Source organism: Haplochromis burtoni, unplaced genomic scaffold (assembly GCF_018398535.1).
Source record: "Haplochromis burtoni strain Fernald_Lab_line unplaced genomic scaffold, NCSU_Asbu1 Contig_88, whole genome shotgun sequence".
In the NCBI taxonomy this organism is placed as follows: Eukaryota; Metazoa; Chordata; class Actinopteri; order Cichliformes; family Cichlidae; genus Haplochromis; species Haplochromis burtoni.
In genome coordinates, this window is record NW_024582449.1 from 152,579 (window position 1) to 170,529 (window position 17,951).

Sequence of the window (17,951 nt, forward strand, 5' to 3'; positions counted from 1 at the left end):
TTTACACAAACATCTTTCCCCAGCAGGTTAACAACACTGAAGGATTGGAAAAATGATAAAGAACCACAAACAGCTGGCACTTACATCACTCACCTTTGACCTCCAGTACCAAGGGCTGTCTACACAGACTGGGACATGATTTTCCCCTGGCAGGATTTTGGGGGAGGACAGATGTGTGAAGGGATGGATGGATGCAGGTATGATGATGGGGGAAAAGGGCAAAGTAGGCAGAGAGGTGGAAGGTAACAAGGGATGCAACGGATGAAGGGAACAAAGGAAGAAGTCACTGCTTGTGAAGGATGAAAAGGTGCTGAACATCACACGGAGGATGTAGGAGGGAGGCTGTTACTGGGGCTGACCTTCAACATGGAAGAGAGGAAGAGGAGGACCAAGAAGATTTACAGACACTCAGATGCATGCTGGGATGGACTGGCATGCTATTTGGGCACCTGAAGTCTAAAAAACAGGTTACGGAGGTTCAAGAGCCCAAATTAATGAAAAATAAATAAATAAATAAATAAATAAATAAATAAATAAAGACTGGTAAATAATTCAATTTTTCTTTATTTCACTGCACGGGCCTTACCAGAGAAAATAAGTTTCTCCTTCATGACGTTGATGTCTCCACTGGACCTCCTGACCGCAGCATTCAGCATGATCTGTTCAGGGTTGTAGCTGCGCATACCGCTCATCCGATACCTGCAGTGTTTGCACAGGCTGCATCAGAAATCACCACGAGACACAAGGACACCCTAAAGACAGCTGCACTGGATTACAGCCTGGACATTTCAAATTGTAATAAGCAACCTGGTCTGTGTGCATGCCTCACTCTGTTAAAATGTACAGATTGGAACAAATTATGTTCAGGAATTGTTTGTTTGATACTTCACATGCTATGATGCAACATCCAACCGATATCGGTCAAGTGTATGAAGTATGGCGTTCAATTTGGAGGAAAAAAAACAAACGAACAAAAAACAACAGACTTCTCATAGTGTGTATATATATGTATGTATAGGTACTGATCGGGTTTAATTGTAAGTAATAAGGTAAAAGCATCACTCCTTTATCTTTGGAAACACTTGAACGTATTTCATTAAAGATGTGCATTTTGCTGGCAAAATGATCATTTAATTAATGAGTCAATATTCACCGCTCTACTGTTCTCTTAAAATATACTGTCACTCATAGAAAAAAAACAAAACAATGTTTCGTTAACAATTAAAAACATATCAACTATTTTCTTATACAAGTGGTTTATCACTGTTTTGTCTTTGCTAGATTATCGTTGCTGACAGGCCACTGATTTCATTTCCTGCCTGCCACAACTTCATCCTCGTTTTAATGAAAACAGCCCCGATTTCAATTCAATTAACTTGGAAGCATTAGTCACAATGAACTGTGACTAATGCACAGAAGCATTTAGAGACACAAACAAGCCAGGATTCAGAAAGCCAATCCTGAGGCCTTTCCTGGATGAATCGAGAGCTCCAATTCATTTTGGACATTTAGTCGTTAACTTATTAAGACTGATGAGACATTTAAACTCTCACTGTGGACTATTTTTTGTGCTGTGTGGGTAGATTACATTTCATTTGTTTAGCAGAGGAGAATGAGGATGAGAAGTCGTCGCTGTCATAGAGGAAAGCACAGCAGCAGTGCAATACATCCATTCAGGTGAGACAGAGAAGAAGGTGAGAATAAATATAGGAAGTGGAACTAAGGTGGAGAGAAAAAAATCTGGATGAGATGGATGATATAGTAACAGCAGAAAAAAAAAAAGAAAAAAAAAGAGGAAATCAACGATGCATCAAACAAAGGAATGATGGGTAAAGATTATGAAAGGTAGAAAGGTGGTGAAAGGAGAGAAGACTTTGGGTCAGGAGAGGCGACCCAGTTACCTGATCATGTGATAGCTGAGAGAAGATGCCAGAATGCAGCAGGAGGAGGAGGAAGAAGAGCATGCACGTCAGGCAGAGGAGAAAGGACGAGGAAGAGGCGGAAAGAGAAAAAAGGACAAAAGAAGGCGGGAGACAAGAGATCAGTTTAGAAGCCAGCAGAAGCTATTAAATAGCTCCAATAATCAGAGCAGACTCATTTTGGACCCTTATTGTGGAACAGATTAATAAATAAATCAATGCCCTTGGTGCCAGTGATGACAGGAGGACAGGCCATCTGTCTCTGGGGTCATCAGAGAAACAAACAAACAGCACTTTTAACACAGCAGAAACGCAGGGCAGGGAATGTGAAGGGCTTAGCAAAGAGAAAACGCGTTTATATAAAAACATTCACCCTTCTCCAGCCTGGGACACAACAGAAATACACATGACTGCTTATAATGCCACAAAACAAAATGGGTTTTAAAGAGATTCTCATTTGATTAAAAAACAGCATCATTATGTAGGAGCTGCTGATGTGTTCCAGACAGGGAGATGTCTACTGAGTAAATGTGTTTGTCAATTAGCAGTAATGAGTGTATTTAAGTGTGAAAGAGGAATAACACACCTGCAGAAAAATAGAGGAACATTAGCTGTTGTGTAAGAGCTCGCTTTAATGATCTCACTGCTGTGTGTGTACTTACTTTTGGAAAATGAATATGCCTATGACTACAGCGAAGGAGATGAGGTCTGCAGACACCCACGCCAGGCAGTACACATTTGGTCTCTGGAAACACACACACACACACACACACCCACACAGACACAGACACAGACACACACAGACACACAACACACACACACACACACACACACACACACACACACACACACACACACACACACACACACACACACACACACACACACACACACACACACACACACACACACACACACACACGATAGATCTGAGTTTTGTCTTGAAGTCATTTACAGCAGGATCCATCACAGGGTGGCGCTATATGCCAAAGAATACAGTTAATTTCAGCTGAATTGTGCTGAACTGTTTTTTTCTGAATAAACCCACTAAAATAACAGTTTTTTTAAACAAACACTGACACTGTCAACATTATCATTTACTACAAACATAAATGCAAATCTCTACTTCCTTCCCCATTACCTTCTGTTGGTCTTAATGACAACTCATAGCATATTTGAGAGGATATTTTTCACAGTTGGGTTTAACAGACAGCGCCGCAGATGCTACGAAAGCCTAAACTGTCCCTGAGCCGTAGCAGTGAGCTGGAGGTCATGTCCACATGTTGTCATGCAGAGTTCCCGTATGGTGCCACAGATGGGGGGAGCGGTTTGGCGCGCTGCACATATTAGGGCGAGTGGAAGGATAGCAGAGAGGCTGCCCATGTTGAGAAGTTTCAACAGGAAGACTGAACTAGAAAAGAATGACACTACAGCAAACAGGAGTTCAGTTCAAAGCTAGGCTCTCCTTTTGATATCAATCAGTAAAATCTAATTTAGTCAAAGAGAGGATGAAGCTGAAGGAGAGGGAGGTTAAAGAGGGCCCTCGCAGCCTTTACAATAAGCATGTATCTAGTAGCTCCCTTAATTAGGTCCAAATTAAATTAAGATACAGGTGGGCTCCACTCAAGTTGTAGTAGCATCTTAAGGACCACTGGTTGAAGCAGGATAGAGCCAAGCTAATCAGCGATTGCTATAACTGAGTCTCTGAATACAGTTTTATTTAATTTTTATTTGTTTGGCACCAATTAAAAACAGGTAAAGAGCCTTCAATATTAGAGAGAAACCTCAGCAATCAGACATGAGTAAAAGTAAGAATTTTAAACAGTAAGAGATCTACATGATGCCTGCTGGTTGGAAGAAGAGGCTCAAACTTACAGTTTATAAATGGATGTGTCATTCTCTTTGATTTTCTATAAATTAATAAAACACCTGCTGAATACACATATTTTAAGACACGTCTGCAACAAGATTTGGAGAGCAGAAAAGGTCTGAAAAAATCTCAATGCAGTAAAGGAGCAAGTGGGGGGGAAAAAGGAAATCATTCAAATAGAAGATCAGACCCCCCCCCCCAAAACAATTAACTTAAAAGCAAAATGTGAACCCAAAAGACTTATATAAAACTACTGTGTGTGATGAGTCCTTACCATTAACCAGATGGGGTAAGGCACCTTTAGGAGGACATGCGGGGCCTCTGAGGAGACTGATGACACCCCGCTGCACCAGAGCACCGAGTACAGCCAGGGCTCGTTGACTGTGTAGAGGGTGAGATTGATGTGGGCCTCGGAAAAGTTCCTGGGAAAAAAGGGGGAGAAAAAAAGAAAAAAAAAGAAAAGGAAAACATTCAGGCACTTATAAATCTTTGTGCTGAAGCTGCAGACTGATAACACAACATCAGGGCTGTGTGTCTTCCTACCTGATTTCCTCTCTACTGACTTGGTTGTATCTGAGCAGCAGGCTGCTGATGCCGGACTGCTCCAGAACTTGAGGGCTCCGTTTCACCACTGAGGTCTGGATCAGATCAGGTGCTAGCTGTCTCACCTGGGCTCTATTGTCATCAGGCGTCCACATCACCTGGACACGGCACAGTACGTCAAACAGTTACAGCTTTGAAACTCTATCACCAACACAACTATTTTTATAGGATTTGCATTTGAACTCATTCGTTTTGCATGTAGCATGCAAACAAAGAAACACCGGACATCACGCAGTGAAAAAGAGCAAACACACACTGCCATTTAATCCCTATATAACTACCAGGCTTTGAGGAACCCCAGATTGCTGCACAGCTTGTAGTGTATCGTTGATCCAGCTGTCGTAGCAGGGGTGCTTGGGAGGAGGTCTACGCAGCCTGAAAACCACCGTGCTGTTGTGATATGAGGCTAGTTCTAGAAGCTGCTCCAGGCTGCACACGGTCTGGTTGGCGATCCGTTCCTTCTCACGTTGAAGCAGCGTGTTCACGGTCCAGAAGGGGTCATCCTGAAACATCACACACACAAAAAAAGGAAGAAAAAAAAAAAAAAAGTGATCATCAGGTTTACAGTTTAAATGAAAGAAAAATACAGGTTACAATACAGCTTTATAACACTTTTATCAACATAAAAACTCAAAAGATCATTCAGTACATCGTTGGAGGACGCCACATTTCTCGCTACACTGCTTACTCCCTTTGGAGAAGATTCTTTTAATCTATGATAAGATGCCATTTCACTTTTTTTGACTAGAAAACACTTCATTTCTGCCTTTTATATATTGGAGAATACATATACACTACAGATTAGGTGATGAAAAATCATTGTTGAAATTACATGGAGTGGTGGTACGGCTTTTCTTAGAAATGCAATATCTATCCACACAGTGTGCACACATGCAGTGTAAACACAAGACGGGAAAGTAATGAAGATTCAAACAAATACAGACAGCCACATCTCAGTCTTTGCACATCATGGTCTCATCTCATAAGAGCTAAGCTAAAGAAGGAAACATTTTAAAGCAACAAACCTGCACTTTTAGACATGGACAGATTAATGAAAAAGCAGTCCTCGAGTGACGGCTGTTTCATGTACGAGGATGACAGTGAAACATGGCACTCATCGCACCGCAGCTCCCAGTAAAGCTTTGGTGAGTGTTAACATTTTGATGAAAGCTAACGACATCATGAATGATCAATGTGCGATGCCGTATAGCATTTATGGCTCACTGGGATAATGGCTTTTGTTGCACATCAGTGCATCCCAGCACGCTAAAGCTAAGACTACTTTCAAATAAATTCACAGATTTAGTCCTTATTAGAAACCAAGAACTACCTTGAGGAACCAACGTCCAGCGTTGAGCTGCTGCAGATCCGTCCAATTGAAAAGTGAGGCTTCGTCCATCTGTCTATCTGGAAAAACCTTCTCTACGTCTGTGGTCCTTCGCAGGGTAAAGTCACGCATCAGGAAAGGAACACCATCCATGCTAGCAAACAAAAGAATTAAGAAGTAATTAATATTTGCAGCTGATGTGTACGAGAGAGATGAAGGTTCCGAAAATAGCAGAGAAGAGATAAGAGCTGAAATCGTGCCAAAAAAGGAAAATGCTGCTGCTGACCAATATGTGAATTTAAAAAAAAACAACAACAAAAAAAAAAAAAAAAAAAAAAAAAAAAAACCTGAGCTCATATCAAGATCATTTCCAAGAAAAGACAAAAGGAAAAAGCCCTTCCATTCTCTGTATTTGTCATTCAAATACTAATCGGAAAAACAAACTAAGCATTTGACTAACAAATATTCTGCTAACACATATAGGTGGGTGTTTGTCTGTGTTTGAACTGTTAGTTTCCAAAACAGCATCATCATGTGTGGGGAAAAAAATAAATAAATAAAAATCATGTTCTATAGTATGAATGCATGCACACATGAGCATTTGTCTCCAGTCTGCTTCAGGAGTGGAGTCTCTTTGTGGATCTGGCTGTCATCAGGTCTAATTACTCAGCACCGTTAGGAGCCCACCTGTCAGCAGCCTGAACATCACACACCCATTCACCTCTCTCAGGACCACACCCCCACACACACACACACACACACACACACACACACACACACACACACGATTGCTTCAAAAACATCTAATCAAATTAGGATGCACTGACGGTCTTAAAACACTCTGCACTATGAAATGTGGCTCTAAAACACAAACACACACTTTGTGGCCGGCATCACTCTCCACCTCCACACAATCACTCATCCTCCATAGCCGTACATGCATGAGTAGACATGGGCACCCACTATTCATCATATAGCACGGCCACTGGAGTATCCACCCACCCAATTTCCTGCCTTCCTCCAAGTGTGCCTCTCTGAGCTCAGCTCGTCTTCATTATGTTGGTAAAATCATGCATGAATTGATAACTACGGACTGCTACTATACTTAACAGCGGTATGTTCAATGCATAATGCCTAAGATTGTCCCTTTGGTATTTGGAGTACACAATAATAATAAAACAAAAAACAAAAAAACAAAATCCCAAGCAGGTCTAAATGTGATACGTGGTCCTGTGTGACGTTAGTCCTGAACTGATTGAGAAATTTTTGAAAAGCCAGTGATTGTGATAATCTATGAAACCCAGTGTGTGGTGTGTGTTGGTGTGTGTGTGGGGGGGGGGGGGGGTGTACTAAACCTTTTATTTGCTTTGCTTTATCATTCTCTTGTATTGATTGTGTGTGCGTACCTGATAGCCACGTCAGCCTCCAACCCAGTGACGTTCATCTGCAGCGCTCGCTGGAAGGACCAAATTGTGTTCTCTGGAGCAAGCTACAAACACACTCACAGTAAAGGACAAGCACAGAATTTTTTTTATTTATTTTAACACATAGCCCCGTAACAATGACCTAACTTCTGACTTTCTGAAGTTGGAGCTACGGTACATCTCTTGATAAGAAAATGACACAGAGAACACGTTTTTACATGTATTTATAAAGCTTTCACACTCTGTCCTGTTCACAAAATAATACACACTCTGCCCTCTGAACACAAAGGATTGTGTGTAATGAAAAAAGTCACAGCTGCAGCTTGCCCTTTAACTCTTCTGGTCGAGGGTATGATCAATACCATACCATCACTTACTAGAATAGTATCATCCTATGAAAGCCTGTGAGTAAAGCTACTTGCCTGGGAACCACAGGAAAGGAATGATGCTATAATCAATACAGAGTGATTCTGGGACAAAGAGTCCAGTGATGTGATCACTGTTTCCCAGTGGGAGTCTCACAGCCTTCCACAGCCACTCCTAAATTTAGATTCCACAGTGAGAATCAATTGCCTTGCACAAATAGCACAAAAATCTGGGTGTGTTTTTGAGCGTGTGCGTGACTAACTGTTCTGAACAACCATCTTCTCGTTCCTTCTAACAGTTGTGTAATACTCAACAGTACGTTTTGCCAAGGGCTTAAATTTGTCTGCAGGTGATGTTAAGAAGCAATGGCATTAACCCAAGCACATAAATCAATCATGCAAAAATGCACTTTGCTTACAGATCATATGTTAATGTGGCTAACCATTCCAGCTACAAGTAAGAGTCTAACTGGTGCTTAAAAAAAAACTACAAACAACACTTTGTCTTTGGCTGGGTTACACCGCAGTCCAGAAGAACATGTAGGTATGGAGCGCTCCCAGCTCACATAGTTTTTCTATTTTTCAGTTGCACACAAGTTAATATGCTGACACAGTCCTTTTGTTTTTCATTCAGAAAAGTGAGAAAAACAAAACAAGGGACTAATATAAAAAAATAACAATATAAAGCAGCACAATTTTTCCTGGGACTCTGGGAGCCTTGCTGCTAAGCCAATATCTGGACTCTGTATGTTACTGTACGAACATGTACATCAATTTATTTATTTATTTCGTTTTAAATTCTCATTCAGAATGGAAGCTGGGCATCAGCTGACTCACCATAGGGGCTCCTTGATGGCCAATAACAGCAGGGCGTGGTTTGAGGGTGGCTGGGTCCATGATGCAGGGAGAGGTGATATGTAGGGGCACCATGTAGAGTGCTAGTAACACACTGACATACAGCAAAACCACCACCACCTGGAACACTGGAAGAAGATATGCAGCATCAACATAGTTACAGTTGTTAGCTGTGATATAATGAAGTCTAGTTTGACTTTGGGGAAATTTGCTTTTATGATGACTACTATAAGAACACTCCAATAGGAGCATAGCATAATAACTGGAACTGGGGAAATGGGTAACACAAAATCTACCATTCAGCACCTCCAAAGCTCACCAAACAGCTCATTATACACAGTTTGTGAAAGATGCTAGGTGCTAGGAGTGTGCCAAAATCAGTTACCTGTGCAAAGGCAGTAAATATCTGAATGTTCAGCAGTGCTTAAAACTACACAGTGGCCAACAACACATCCATCGGGGCCATAGAGATTACCCTGTGTCCAACTCTGTATGAGTGTGTAATAATGGCTGAAAGTGGGCACCCACACACAGGAATGTATTTGTTTCAAGGTCAGCTCCGGGGCGGGGTTCAGTAGCCAACTCTTGTTACACACAGGAGACTCACACAACCCTCATCCACCCTCTCACTCGCACACACACTCATACCCTCTTTGATATTCAGTTGCTGTTCTGCACTGAATAAGATAAATTTTGCCAAGACCTTTTCACCTCATCAAGTATATAAAAAAAAATTAAAAAAAAATCCCACAAACATAAACATAAAAAATGAAGCCAACAACTAAACAGTCAGGCAAGTTATTTTCCATCTTTCAAAGAGACAAGGGCAAATTCTCTTGAGCAATGATCATTTAGATGTATCAGGTTTTATCACTAAAGACACATTTATCTTTGAAAAACCAATAACTTGTAAGTAATTAGCACTTAATGATATACCATTAATGCATCAGTTTTTTGGTAGCCAACACTGTGGCTCCCCCTTGTTCAAAATCTCAAAATCATAAATCACAAAGACTTTCAAGTTCTTTTTAGGTGTCTGCTTTACAGACACCAGTGGCAGTGAGAGTGAGGACAGAGCACACATTCAGAGCTAACGATCCCCACAAAGAGTCCTGAAATCAAGGACAAACAATTCAAAATGTCCTGGGTGGAAAACATCACATGAGACCGGAGGAATGTTCGTTATCTTGGACACCCTGGGTGGAGGTCTTGGCCTCTTGTCTACATAGTGTTAATCATTCACAACTCCTCCTGTGTATGTGTGTGTTTGTGTGTTTGATCTGTGGCTGATGGTAACGTCAGGTAAGAATGGACTTGAATGTTGTGTTACAGAAGCACACATACTCATTTTTTCTGCACGGGTGACCTGTCCAGCCACAATCCAAGATAGTGCTGTGACTGCGGCGAGAGCCCCGATGTGCAGGAACGGGCCTGTAGCCTGAACAGAGGTGTGAAACAGAAATGAATGCGGGGGTATGTAGACAGAAAAGGTTAGAGAGAGTTAACGATTGAGTAGAGGAGGAGAGAAACAAAGACAAAGAAGACAGAGAGACATGGAATTACAGATATTATCTGGAGTTGAAGCACTGGCAACACTATTTAGAGATAATAGCTGTAATTTGTACTGGCATTTAATTTTAATGGCCACAGTTGGAGTGAAATCATGTGTCCACTTCAATCACACATTTCTGGTGGTGCAACAATCCCAAACGGACACACTAACTATAAGGTTATTTAAACTTCTCTGATGCAATTTAATTTTAGAGACACTGTAGTCGCTGTAGTACCGCATAGACAGTTTACATGATTACACATTCCTCCAAATGGCAAGCAGCAGAGTATCAACTGCTACAGCAGGCACACAACGATTATTTTAAAGGGACATAAAAAAAAAAAGAAAAAAAAAAGCTGTATATGGATGTATAAGATGGACCGATTGCTGTAGACACTGATGTGTAGTGTAGGAATTACACCAGTTTAAATGGGCATGTGCAAACCTCCACAGCACAACAAAGGAGAGACACTTCAGTCCACCCTGGCTGTCTCTGTGAAAGAAAACTGATTATAGCTCCATTACTGAGCCATTATTATATCAAGGCCGACAACCTCTGGTCAAAGTGTTGGTTGTTGTGTGAAAATAACACGGTGCCTCTCGCCTGTGGATCACAACACTCACTTTAGTACGGAACCTAAGCACCAGCTGTGATGTCTACCCATCACAAGTAGTTTAGGGTGATTTAAGTCTGCTGACCTGCAGGGAGATGGGGATGACATCCCACTCTTGCGCCCATGTTTGATTGACAGATATGACCCCAATGATGGTGGTGAGCAAGGCAGCAGTAACTCCTATCTGTGTGGAGAAAGAGGGAGAGACACCAAAAGAGGTTGTTTGTTTAGACACACATATGCACCAGAATAACCCAGAGTAGCTCGCAGCTCTTTCACATCTCAAACAGTGTTTGGTAACTGTATTTGATTTGCTGACAGCATTTCTGAACAGCTTGTTTTCTGGGATTTTGCAACTCTGCTGGGACAACTCCAAACTATAAGTTGGGAAGTTCAGCTGATCAGCAACGATTGGACACAGCGACACACACAAACACTAAGTAAACACATAACAGAGTTAAAAATACATATGTAAAACTCGCCCGCCCCCCTCCCACCACCCATTTTTCACAAACCACACACAGACACATTAACAGTTGCTCAGCTTCACATTTGGCATGTTACCTTATGAAGCCAGTGCAAATTTAACTGCTGCCCAAGTGCAACGTGGCAAAGTGCTAAAACCTGAAGAGAAAGACAGAAAGAAACAAGAACAAGGTTCAGAACAAGCCCGCTGCCTTACAGATCTCAACTTGCTAATCGTTGTTATGTAAGTGGTTACCATATCTGGCAACACATGAAGACAATTTAAAAATCTCTTCAACGATATGTGACTCACAATTAGAAAAGCAATATAGGTGAAGCCAGCAGCGGTGGTGGCTAGGATGGGAACAGTGCCATCACTCCACTCCCCAGAGCGGTTGTACAGGAACCTGCAGAAACAAGGATAACAACATTTCTTGTCTTCATCACACCTAATAAAAAAAGGGTGTGAAGGCTTGTGAGAATAGAGTGTCAGTGTATATATGTGTCCCTATTTTCTCCCACCTATTATCAGCCGTTTTTCTTTCTTACAAAACAAACATGACTGACAAACTACCAACAACATTATGTTAGATTAGCTGCAGAAGTCCACAAAGAAGCAGACTTGTACAAAGAGACAAAATGATGCAATCTACAGTTGAAACATGACATTGATGTAGAAAGCTGAAAATGGAAACTATTGGTTTACTAAAGGTCTCTGAATGACAGGCAGACATCAATAAAGTGCTCTCAAGCTTTGTGTTAGCAACAATAATGCACAGACTCTGCACAGTGACCACAGACACTGTTTCTGTGCCACAGGGAAAATCTGACAAAAATAGATTATGTAACATTATTAATGGATGGTTGGACAAATTATTGAGGACTGGCTTCTGTTTTATGGGATGCTTTACTATAACATGCAACTACATATAGCTATATATTAGGGGTGCAACGATATTCGTATCGATATTGAACCGTTCGATACAGTGCTTTCGGTTCGGTACGCATATGTATCAAACAATACAACATTTGTAATTTATTTTATCAACTTTCCTTCTGACGATGCTGTCTGTGTTGAGCGCTCAGTGAATCTGCGTTCGACTACTCCGCCTAGGCTGCACTGTCGAGCGCAGATCCACTGAGCGCTCAACACAGACAGCATAGTCAGAAGGAAGAGCGCAGGGCACCTCCCCCACCCTCATTCAGATCTGGCGTTTGGAATTATTTTGGTTTTCATGTGACGTATGACCCTGAAGGTAAGCGAGTCATGGACTAAAGTAAAACAGTATGTTGGATGTGCCAGCAATGCTCAATTACATGGGTGGGAACTAGTGTGTTAGCGCAGTTAGCTCGTTAACGTGTTGGCCGTCTAGCCCCATGCACGGGGCGATCGGCGGTAGCTCGTTAACGGAGATTTGCCGTGTTGTGGCGTTAAGGTCATTTCAACGAGATTAACCTGAAAGCACTAGTGGGAACACAACGAATATGACTGCACATTTACGCCGACATCATCCTAGTGCAAAGACAAAAACAACAAGCATGCTACTAACTTTAGCCGAGTCATTTAGACAGCTGTTACCATATTCCTATATGCTGCTGAGAATATAGCCCAGAAGAAGCGGATAGTATAGCTTTTATTTTGGAAAGAGACATTTCTCTGTAATAAACTCTCTTTTCCAAAGATGAGTGATTCCTCAATCAGATACAGGGCTTGCAATATCGCTAGCCCGACGTCCCGGAGCTAGCGATTTTTTCAGTCGGGCTACCAAAATCTATCTCTTCCCTGCCCGTCGGGCTATTGTAGGAAGGAAAAATATATGTCAATGCTTTTGCATTCTTTCAGAAATGTAGCTGGGTAATTATGTCATTGGCATCGGTGAGCCACTGTCAATATGTGACATATTGAAATCGCGTTTGAATTTGCGCTTGTTTTTTTGCTTTCACTTTGCAATCGCGCGAACTGTGTATAGAGAGCGACAGCACTGATCTGTGAGTGATGATAATTTGTGCACCAATTCCTCTGACATCGTCTTATTAATCGTTAGCTTACTATGCAAACATGACAAGTGAAATCTCCCGCAGCTTAAACATGTGAGAGGTTGATCGCGCAGAGAATCGCTGAGCTTATGTGAGTGCGTGTAAAAGCAGCAGGATTTATATTTGACTACGATGACCTGGATGACTGAGAACCTTCACAGACAGATATATATTTTAGTTCTGCTGAGCCAAATAAGACAGGTCAGGGTGAAGAAGTGACAGCCAAAGAAAAGCTTACCACAAAACGGAGAAGTTATGACAAATCAGACTATAAGGCAAAAAGAAAGTGCAGCTTTATGGTTTCATGGACAAAAGAATTTCTGTGGCTGCAATATGACGAGCTAAATAACCAGGGCTGCACATAAGTGGTCCGCAGGTGCGCATTCGCTGTCAAAATAAAAAACACGCACAAGGGTTAGGGTTAAATTTAAAAACTGTACTTTTGAGTTAAAATATATATTTATAATTTTAATAAATGACAAATTAAAAAGGCATGAACATTTTTTGTATCGAAAAAATATCGAACCGTGACACCAAAGTATCGAACCGAACCGTGAATTTTGTGTATCGTTGCACCCCTACTAATATATATATGCATGCTACTCTGAGTTTAAATCCTCTGAAGAGTGACACTGGGTGTAACACCAGGTCCACAGCTGCAGAGAAAAGACGAAGTGCCTGAATGTATTTGTTTCTGTGCATTTCTTTGGGTGTGGGTGTGCACATTTTTAAATGACAGCTAGGTCCTTTACATTCAAAGCCTTGTGCATGATTCTAGTGGCATAGAGCCACAGCAGGGTCACTTAGTGCAGATGCTCCTCAGCCCTTTGTGAATGCTTTTTATGCTACACATGGACAGAGATACTCCCTGCAGCTAAATCACTCAGTCATAAAGACAGGGATGGCAATTGCTGTGATCATCTCTGGAAATCCCACAAAAGCAGGGTAAAAAGGAAATTTGCTATAAAGAGGGATGGCAAATGTCTATTGGAGATGTAAATGTGGATAAATACACACAACTTAGACAGCAGATAAAACTGGACTGTCTGCAGAGCTCCAAAGAGGATGGCAAACATAGCCAAAGGAAAAGGTCAACAGGGGGCATTGTAGTCTACTACAGCTCCATATATTCTTGGATACTACTAGGGTTGTTTTGCATGACTCAAAAATAATTCTTATTTATCCTGCCCTGGGTTTGGTGCAGCCACTCAGTTCAACCACTGTCTGGAACAGCCCGTTTTAGCTCCCTTTCATATAACTTTCTACTGTCTGGCTGCCCCTCGCACTCGATCTAAACAGGAAATGGGTGAGCTGTGCACCTAAGATGGTCATTTTAGGGATATTTGCTTTCAGTTAAACTGCAAAGGACCATGAGTGGGGAAAAAATAATAAAAAAAAAAATCTACCCAAAACTAGTCTGAGGCCTTTAGGCCCATTTTAAGTTAGCTTTGTTACTTATTGTGAATCAAAAGCTGGGCCTTAAATGAAAAAAAGAGCTGGGAGATCACTGAAAACTACAGAGGTGAAGAAACGAGGAAAGGTAATGGAAGCAACGGATGATAATAAGAGGAAAAGGTGACATTGTTGCAGAGATCCCTGAGAGGAGAACAGAGAGAGGAGAGGGAGGGGAAAGTTTTCATCACCATCATGTGATGTCTTCATACTCTTTAGAGATTTTGCACTAAAATGGAAACATCAGTGTCGCTAATCAGTTAACATTGCCTTGCATTTAGTATCTTAAAAGGCTCAGTTTCCACAGACATTGATTAAACCCATTCCTCAACCATAAACACAGGAGGCCTTCACTGAATTTTTCTTTTAGTCTAGGATTAAACCGTAGTGTCTGCTCTGTGAGAAGATGTAAGTGGTTGTCCCAAAAAACAGTAGTGGGTTAACAAATACAAATGTATATTGTCAAATATACATTTGTTCGATTAAATGTGGCCCAGGACTGAGTGGTGTACAAAACAGGAAGTTGATGGGTGAGGACCTCTGTGACGTAATGGTGTAATCTGCACAGGGTTGGGTGGTCTGTTCAGATTAATAATGCCTTGATTATACTAAAAGCGCTATATAAATACAGGCCATTTACCATTTACCATACTCCGTTGCAGACACGGACAGCTGAAGAGTCGAGTGGTCGTTCCTATTTGACTTCTTTGAAGTTCGTGGCCTTTGGTGCATGTGTAGTTGGTGCATTGTAGAATAAATTATTCGCAGACAAGACTGCATAGTCACAAAATGCTAAAATAAATAAATAAAAACCCCAAAAAAACCCAAACAAAAAACAAAAACAAGCAGGCAGATGTCCCTACAGACCCTTGCGCTCACTGCTTTTCACTGATTGTGAAATGTACGTCAGTCAGATCCGAGCGGACCATAGCTGATCGAAGGTGCTGGAAGTATAATTGAGGCTTCTGGCAGAAAACAGGTTAAACTGATTGTTTACAAAAACAACAAGCCAACAAGTAAGGGTTGAATGTGTTTACAGCCAAAACTATATGCTGGCAGCCTCTGACAACACACAGGGGCACTTTTGTACTCACCAGTTGAACTCGCTGTAGTCATTATGTGCCTCCCACCAGAAGTAGAACCAGACAAGCAGGAGACAGAAGGTAAGGAGGAGGATCAGGGACCACAGAAGCTCCCACTGCACACACAGACACACAAACAATTATTTATGTGGCTCCTCCATATTTAATTATAACAGACTTGAGAAGATGACTTAAGTCCTTTTGACAATAATAAAAACAACTGAATTACAAACAATCTGCTGAATTCTACACACAGTAATAGAGACAGTCTGTATTGGATAGACAGTCACAATTTAAGTACCACAGGAGAGACCAGCAGAGTTCATAATAAGTTTACTTTTCCTAAACTTACCTGAGCACATGGCACCAAACTGACCCGAGTATTCCCTTATACACTTTGCTCATTAGCAAGGAACAGCTTTTAATAAAGTTTGTATGCAAGCTGACTAATTACTGTCCTCATCTCCATGCACTTTGGCACTATGGCAAATATTAAATGGGCTAAATCTTCACAGAAAGAGACCCTGAGGACATGCATAAGAGGTGATGAGCACACAGGCATTTCCATCGTTCTCAGCAAACTTTAAATACATCTACGGCTGTGCTATTATCCAGACAAAAACCTTCTGACCTTTTCTTAAAGCAAAGAAGCTTGATTTAAGAAAAGCTCATTGTGCCCTGATGAACTAAGCATCAGCAATGATTGCTCACAAACCCTTAGGTAACGCACACAAAGCTGATTGAATAAACCCCGTGGGCTAAAGAGTAATGAGACTTTAAATGATTTGATACCAGTGACATGCAGTGAGTTTTGTGAAAATCATACACACCGTTTGATCACAGTTATATAAAAAGTCAGAGTTTTGTGTAATCTGGACCAATTGCATGATACACATTTACTAAGAAAATCGACTTTTCAAACCTGCTCCTGGGTCAGAAACAAGTGTCTGTAACTGTAGTAAATGTGTGGTGAGTTTATAGGAAGTCTGAGACGGTCAGCCAAATATCTGCATGAAGTTTAAAGATGTTGCTTATAGAATCTGGTATGTATAAAAATTATATCCAACTAATAAAATAATTGATTAATAAAAGAAAACTGTTTTTACTAGTTTAAGCTTCTTTATTTGTTGTATTTGTTTATCTTCTGTAAGTAAATTTATATTTGAAGAGCCACTTTGAGTTCCCAGAAACCATTTATGAATATTTTATAACAATAATTAATCTTAAAAAAATGAAAGAATAGACAAAAACAAAACAGATGAATGTATCCTTGCTTTTGGCCTAAACATCAAAAAACATAAGTATAAAAAAAACTTGTGAGCTTTATGTGGGTTGTAGTGTTAAGATAAAGTCACTTGGTTAAATAGCCTAAGCAGCTAAAATGCACCACTGCTGAGTGCTGAGGATCAGATCATTATCACCTCAACCAGCTGATGTAAGGCAGTATGCCTGACCTGCTTTTATCAGCTCTCATTTTCAAGGTGTGTGGGTGGGTTTTTTTTTTTTTTTTAAATATTCAAAGCTTTCCAAAAGCTGGAGCTAAAGGTTTGTGTATCATGAATAAGCTTTTCAGCTTAAAATGATGTTAAACACAGCATCTAAATGCCATACTTTGACCTCAAGCTAGTTTTAAGAGCTTCCTTAAATTTCAGCATGCCGATCATATTCAGACTCTTATGAAATTCCTGATGGAACACATGTTATTTCACTAACAAAAAAAAAACCACTACAATAATAATGAATAAATAAGCCTCTCAAAAACACTCAGTTATTTTCTGAAAAACAACTACTGCTTAGCTTCCACTGCAAAATAACAAACATTTACCTGGATCCTTCCTAACATTCAGATAACAGCTCAGCGTGGTTACAAAGAGGTTACACTGATCTCTGTGGGAGGAAGAGCTGTGTGTGACAGGCAGGTCTGGCCCGGGTTCCCATGGCCCTTAATGACTACCTGGAGACACCTGGGAGAGCCGACCTTGCTCTTGAGAGGAGCCATTGTTTGGCCTGCCCCCCCCCTCTCATTAAATGCTCCACCTTCTCCTTTTCTTTGGATGAACCTGAGAGAGCTGCTATGATGCACAAAGTCTTTACTACTAATACTGAATGAATATGAATATGAATATGAATATGGCACACAAGGAATCAAACAAGACAACCACAGGTCAAGAAGAAAATTCTTAAAAAGATCATCTTGTTGGGTCTGTTAGTCCGTCTTCCCGTTTCCCAGCTCACTCAGCAGCAGAGCTCATTCAGTCAAAGATGACTTGACCTGCCCTCGTAACGTCACATTACCATTCTGCACAGCTGGCTTTTTATCCGGGCAAAAGAACACATGACACAGACCAACAGCGGGCCAACGGAAATCTATGAAAATTCAAAGCAG

At 41.0% G+C, this 17,951-nt stretch overlaps 1 protein-coding gene across 6 annotated transcripts in view; it reads right to left on the reverse strand.

The window, feature by feature from the left end:
- The window catches only part of gdpd5b (glycerophosphodiester phosphodiesterase domain containing 5b), a 40,538-nt gene that overhangs the window by 1,355 nt on the left and 21,232 nt on the right, over window positions 1-17,951 (reverse strand). Inside the window, exons 3-17 of one of the 6 annotated variants that reach the window (XR_006054587.1) lie at window positions 15,578-15,681; window positions 11,308-11,401; window positions 11,094-11,153; window positions 10,615-10,713; window positions 9,708-9,801; window positions 8,346-8,491; window positions 7,126-7,208; window positions 5,723-5,873; window positions 4,674-4,895; window positions 4,333-4,490; window positions 4,064-4,211; window positions 2,582-2,664; window positions 1,902-1,916; window positions 587-699; window positions 94-359 (exon numbers count right to left, since the gene is read on the reverse strand). Coding sequence is in view for 3 of the 6 variants with exons in the window: in XM_042222532.1 (XP_042078466.1) it covers window positions 362-456; window positions 587-699; window positions 1,902-1,916; window positions 2,582-2,664; window positions 4,064-4,211; window positions 4,333-4,490; window positions 4,674-4,895; window positions 5,723-5,873; window positions 7,126-7,208; window positions 8,346-8,491; window positions 9,708-9,801; window positions 10,615-10,713; window positions 11,094-11,153; window positions 11,308-11,401; window positions 15,578-15,681 (1,665 nt within the window). In the remaining 3 variants the exon portion in view is untranslated. Of the gene's footprint in view, window positions 1-84; window positions 457-586; window positions 700-1,901; window positions 1,917-2,581; window positions 2,665-4,063; window positions 4,212-4,332; window positions 4,491-4,673; window positions 4,896-5,722; window positions 5,874-7,125; window positions 7,209-8,345; window positions 8,492-9,707; window positions 9,802-10,614; window positions 10,714-11,093; window positions 11,154-11,307; window positions 11,402-15,577; window positions 15,682-17,951 lie in introns of those variants that run through there. The other 5 variants (XR_006054588.1, XM_042222532.1, XR_006054589.1 and 2 more) reach the window with 5 other exon arrangements.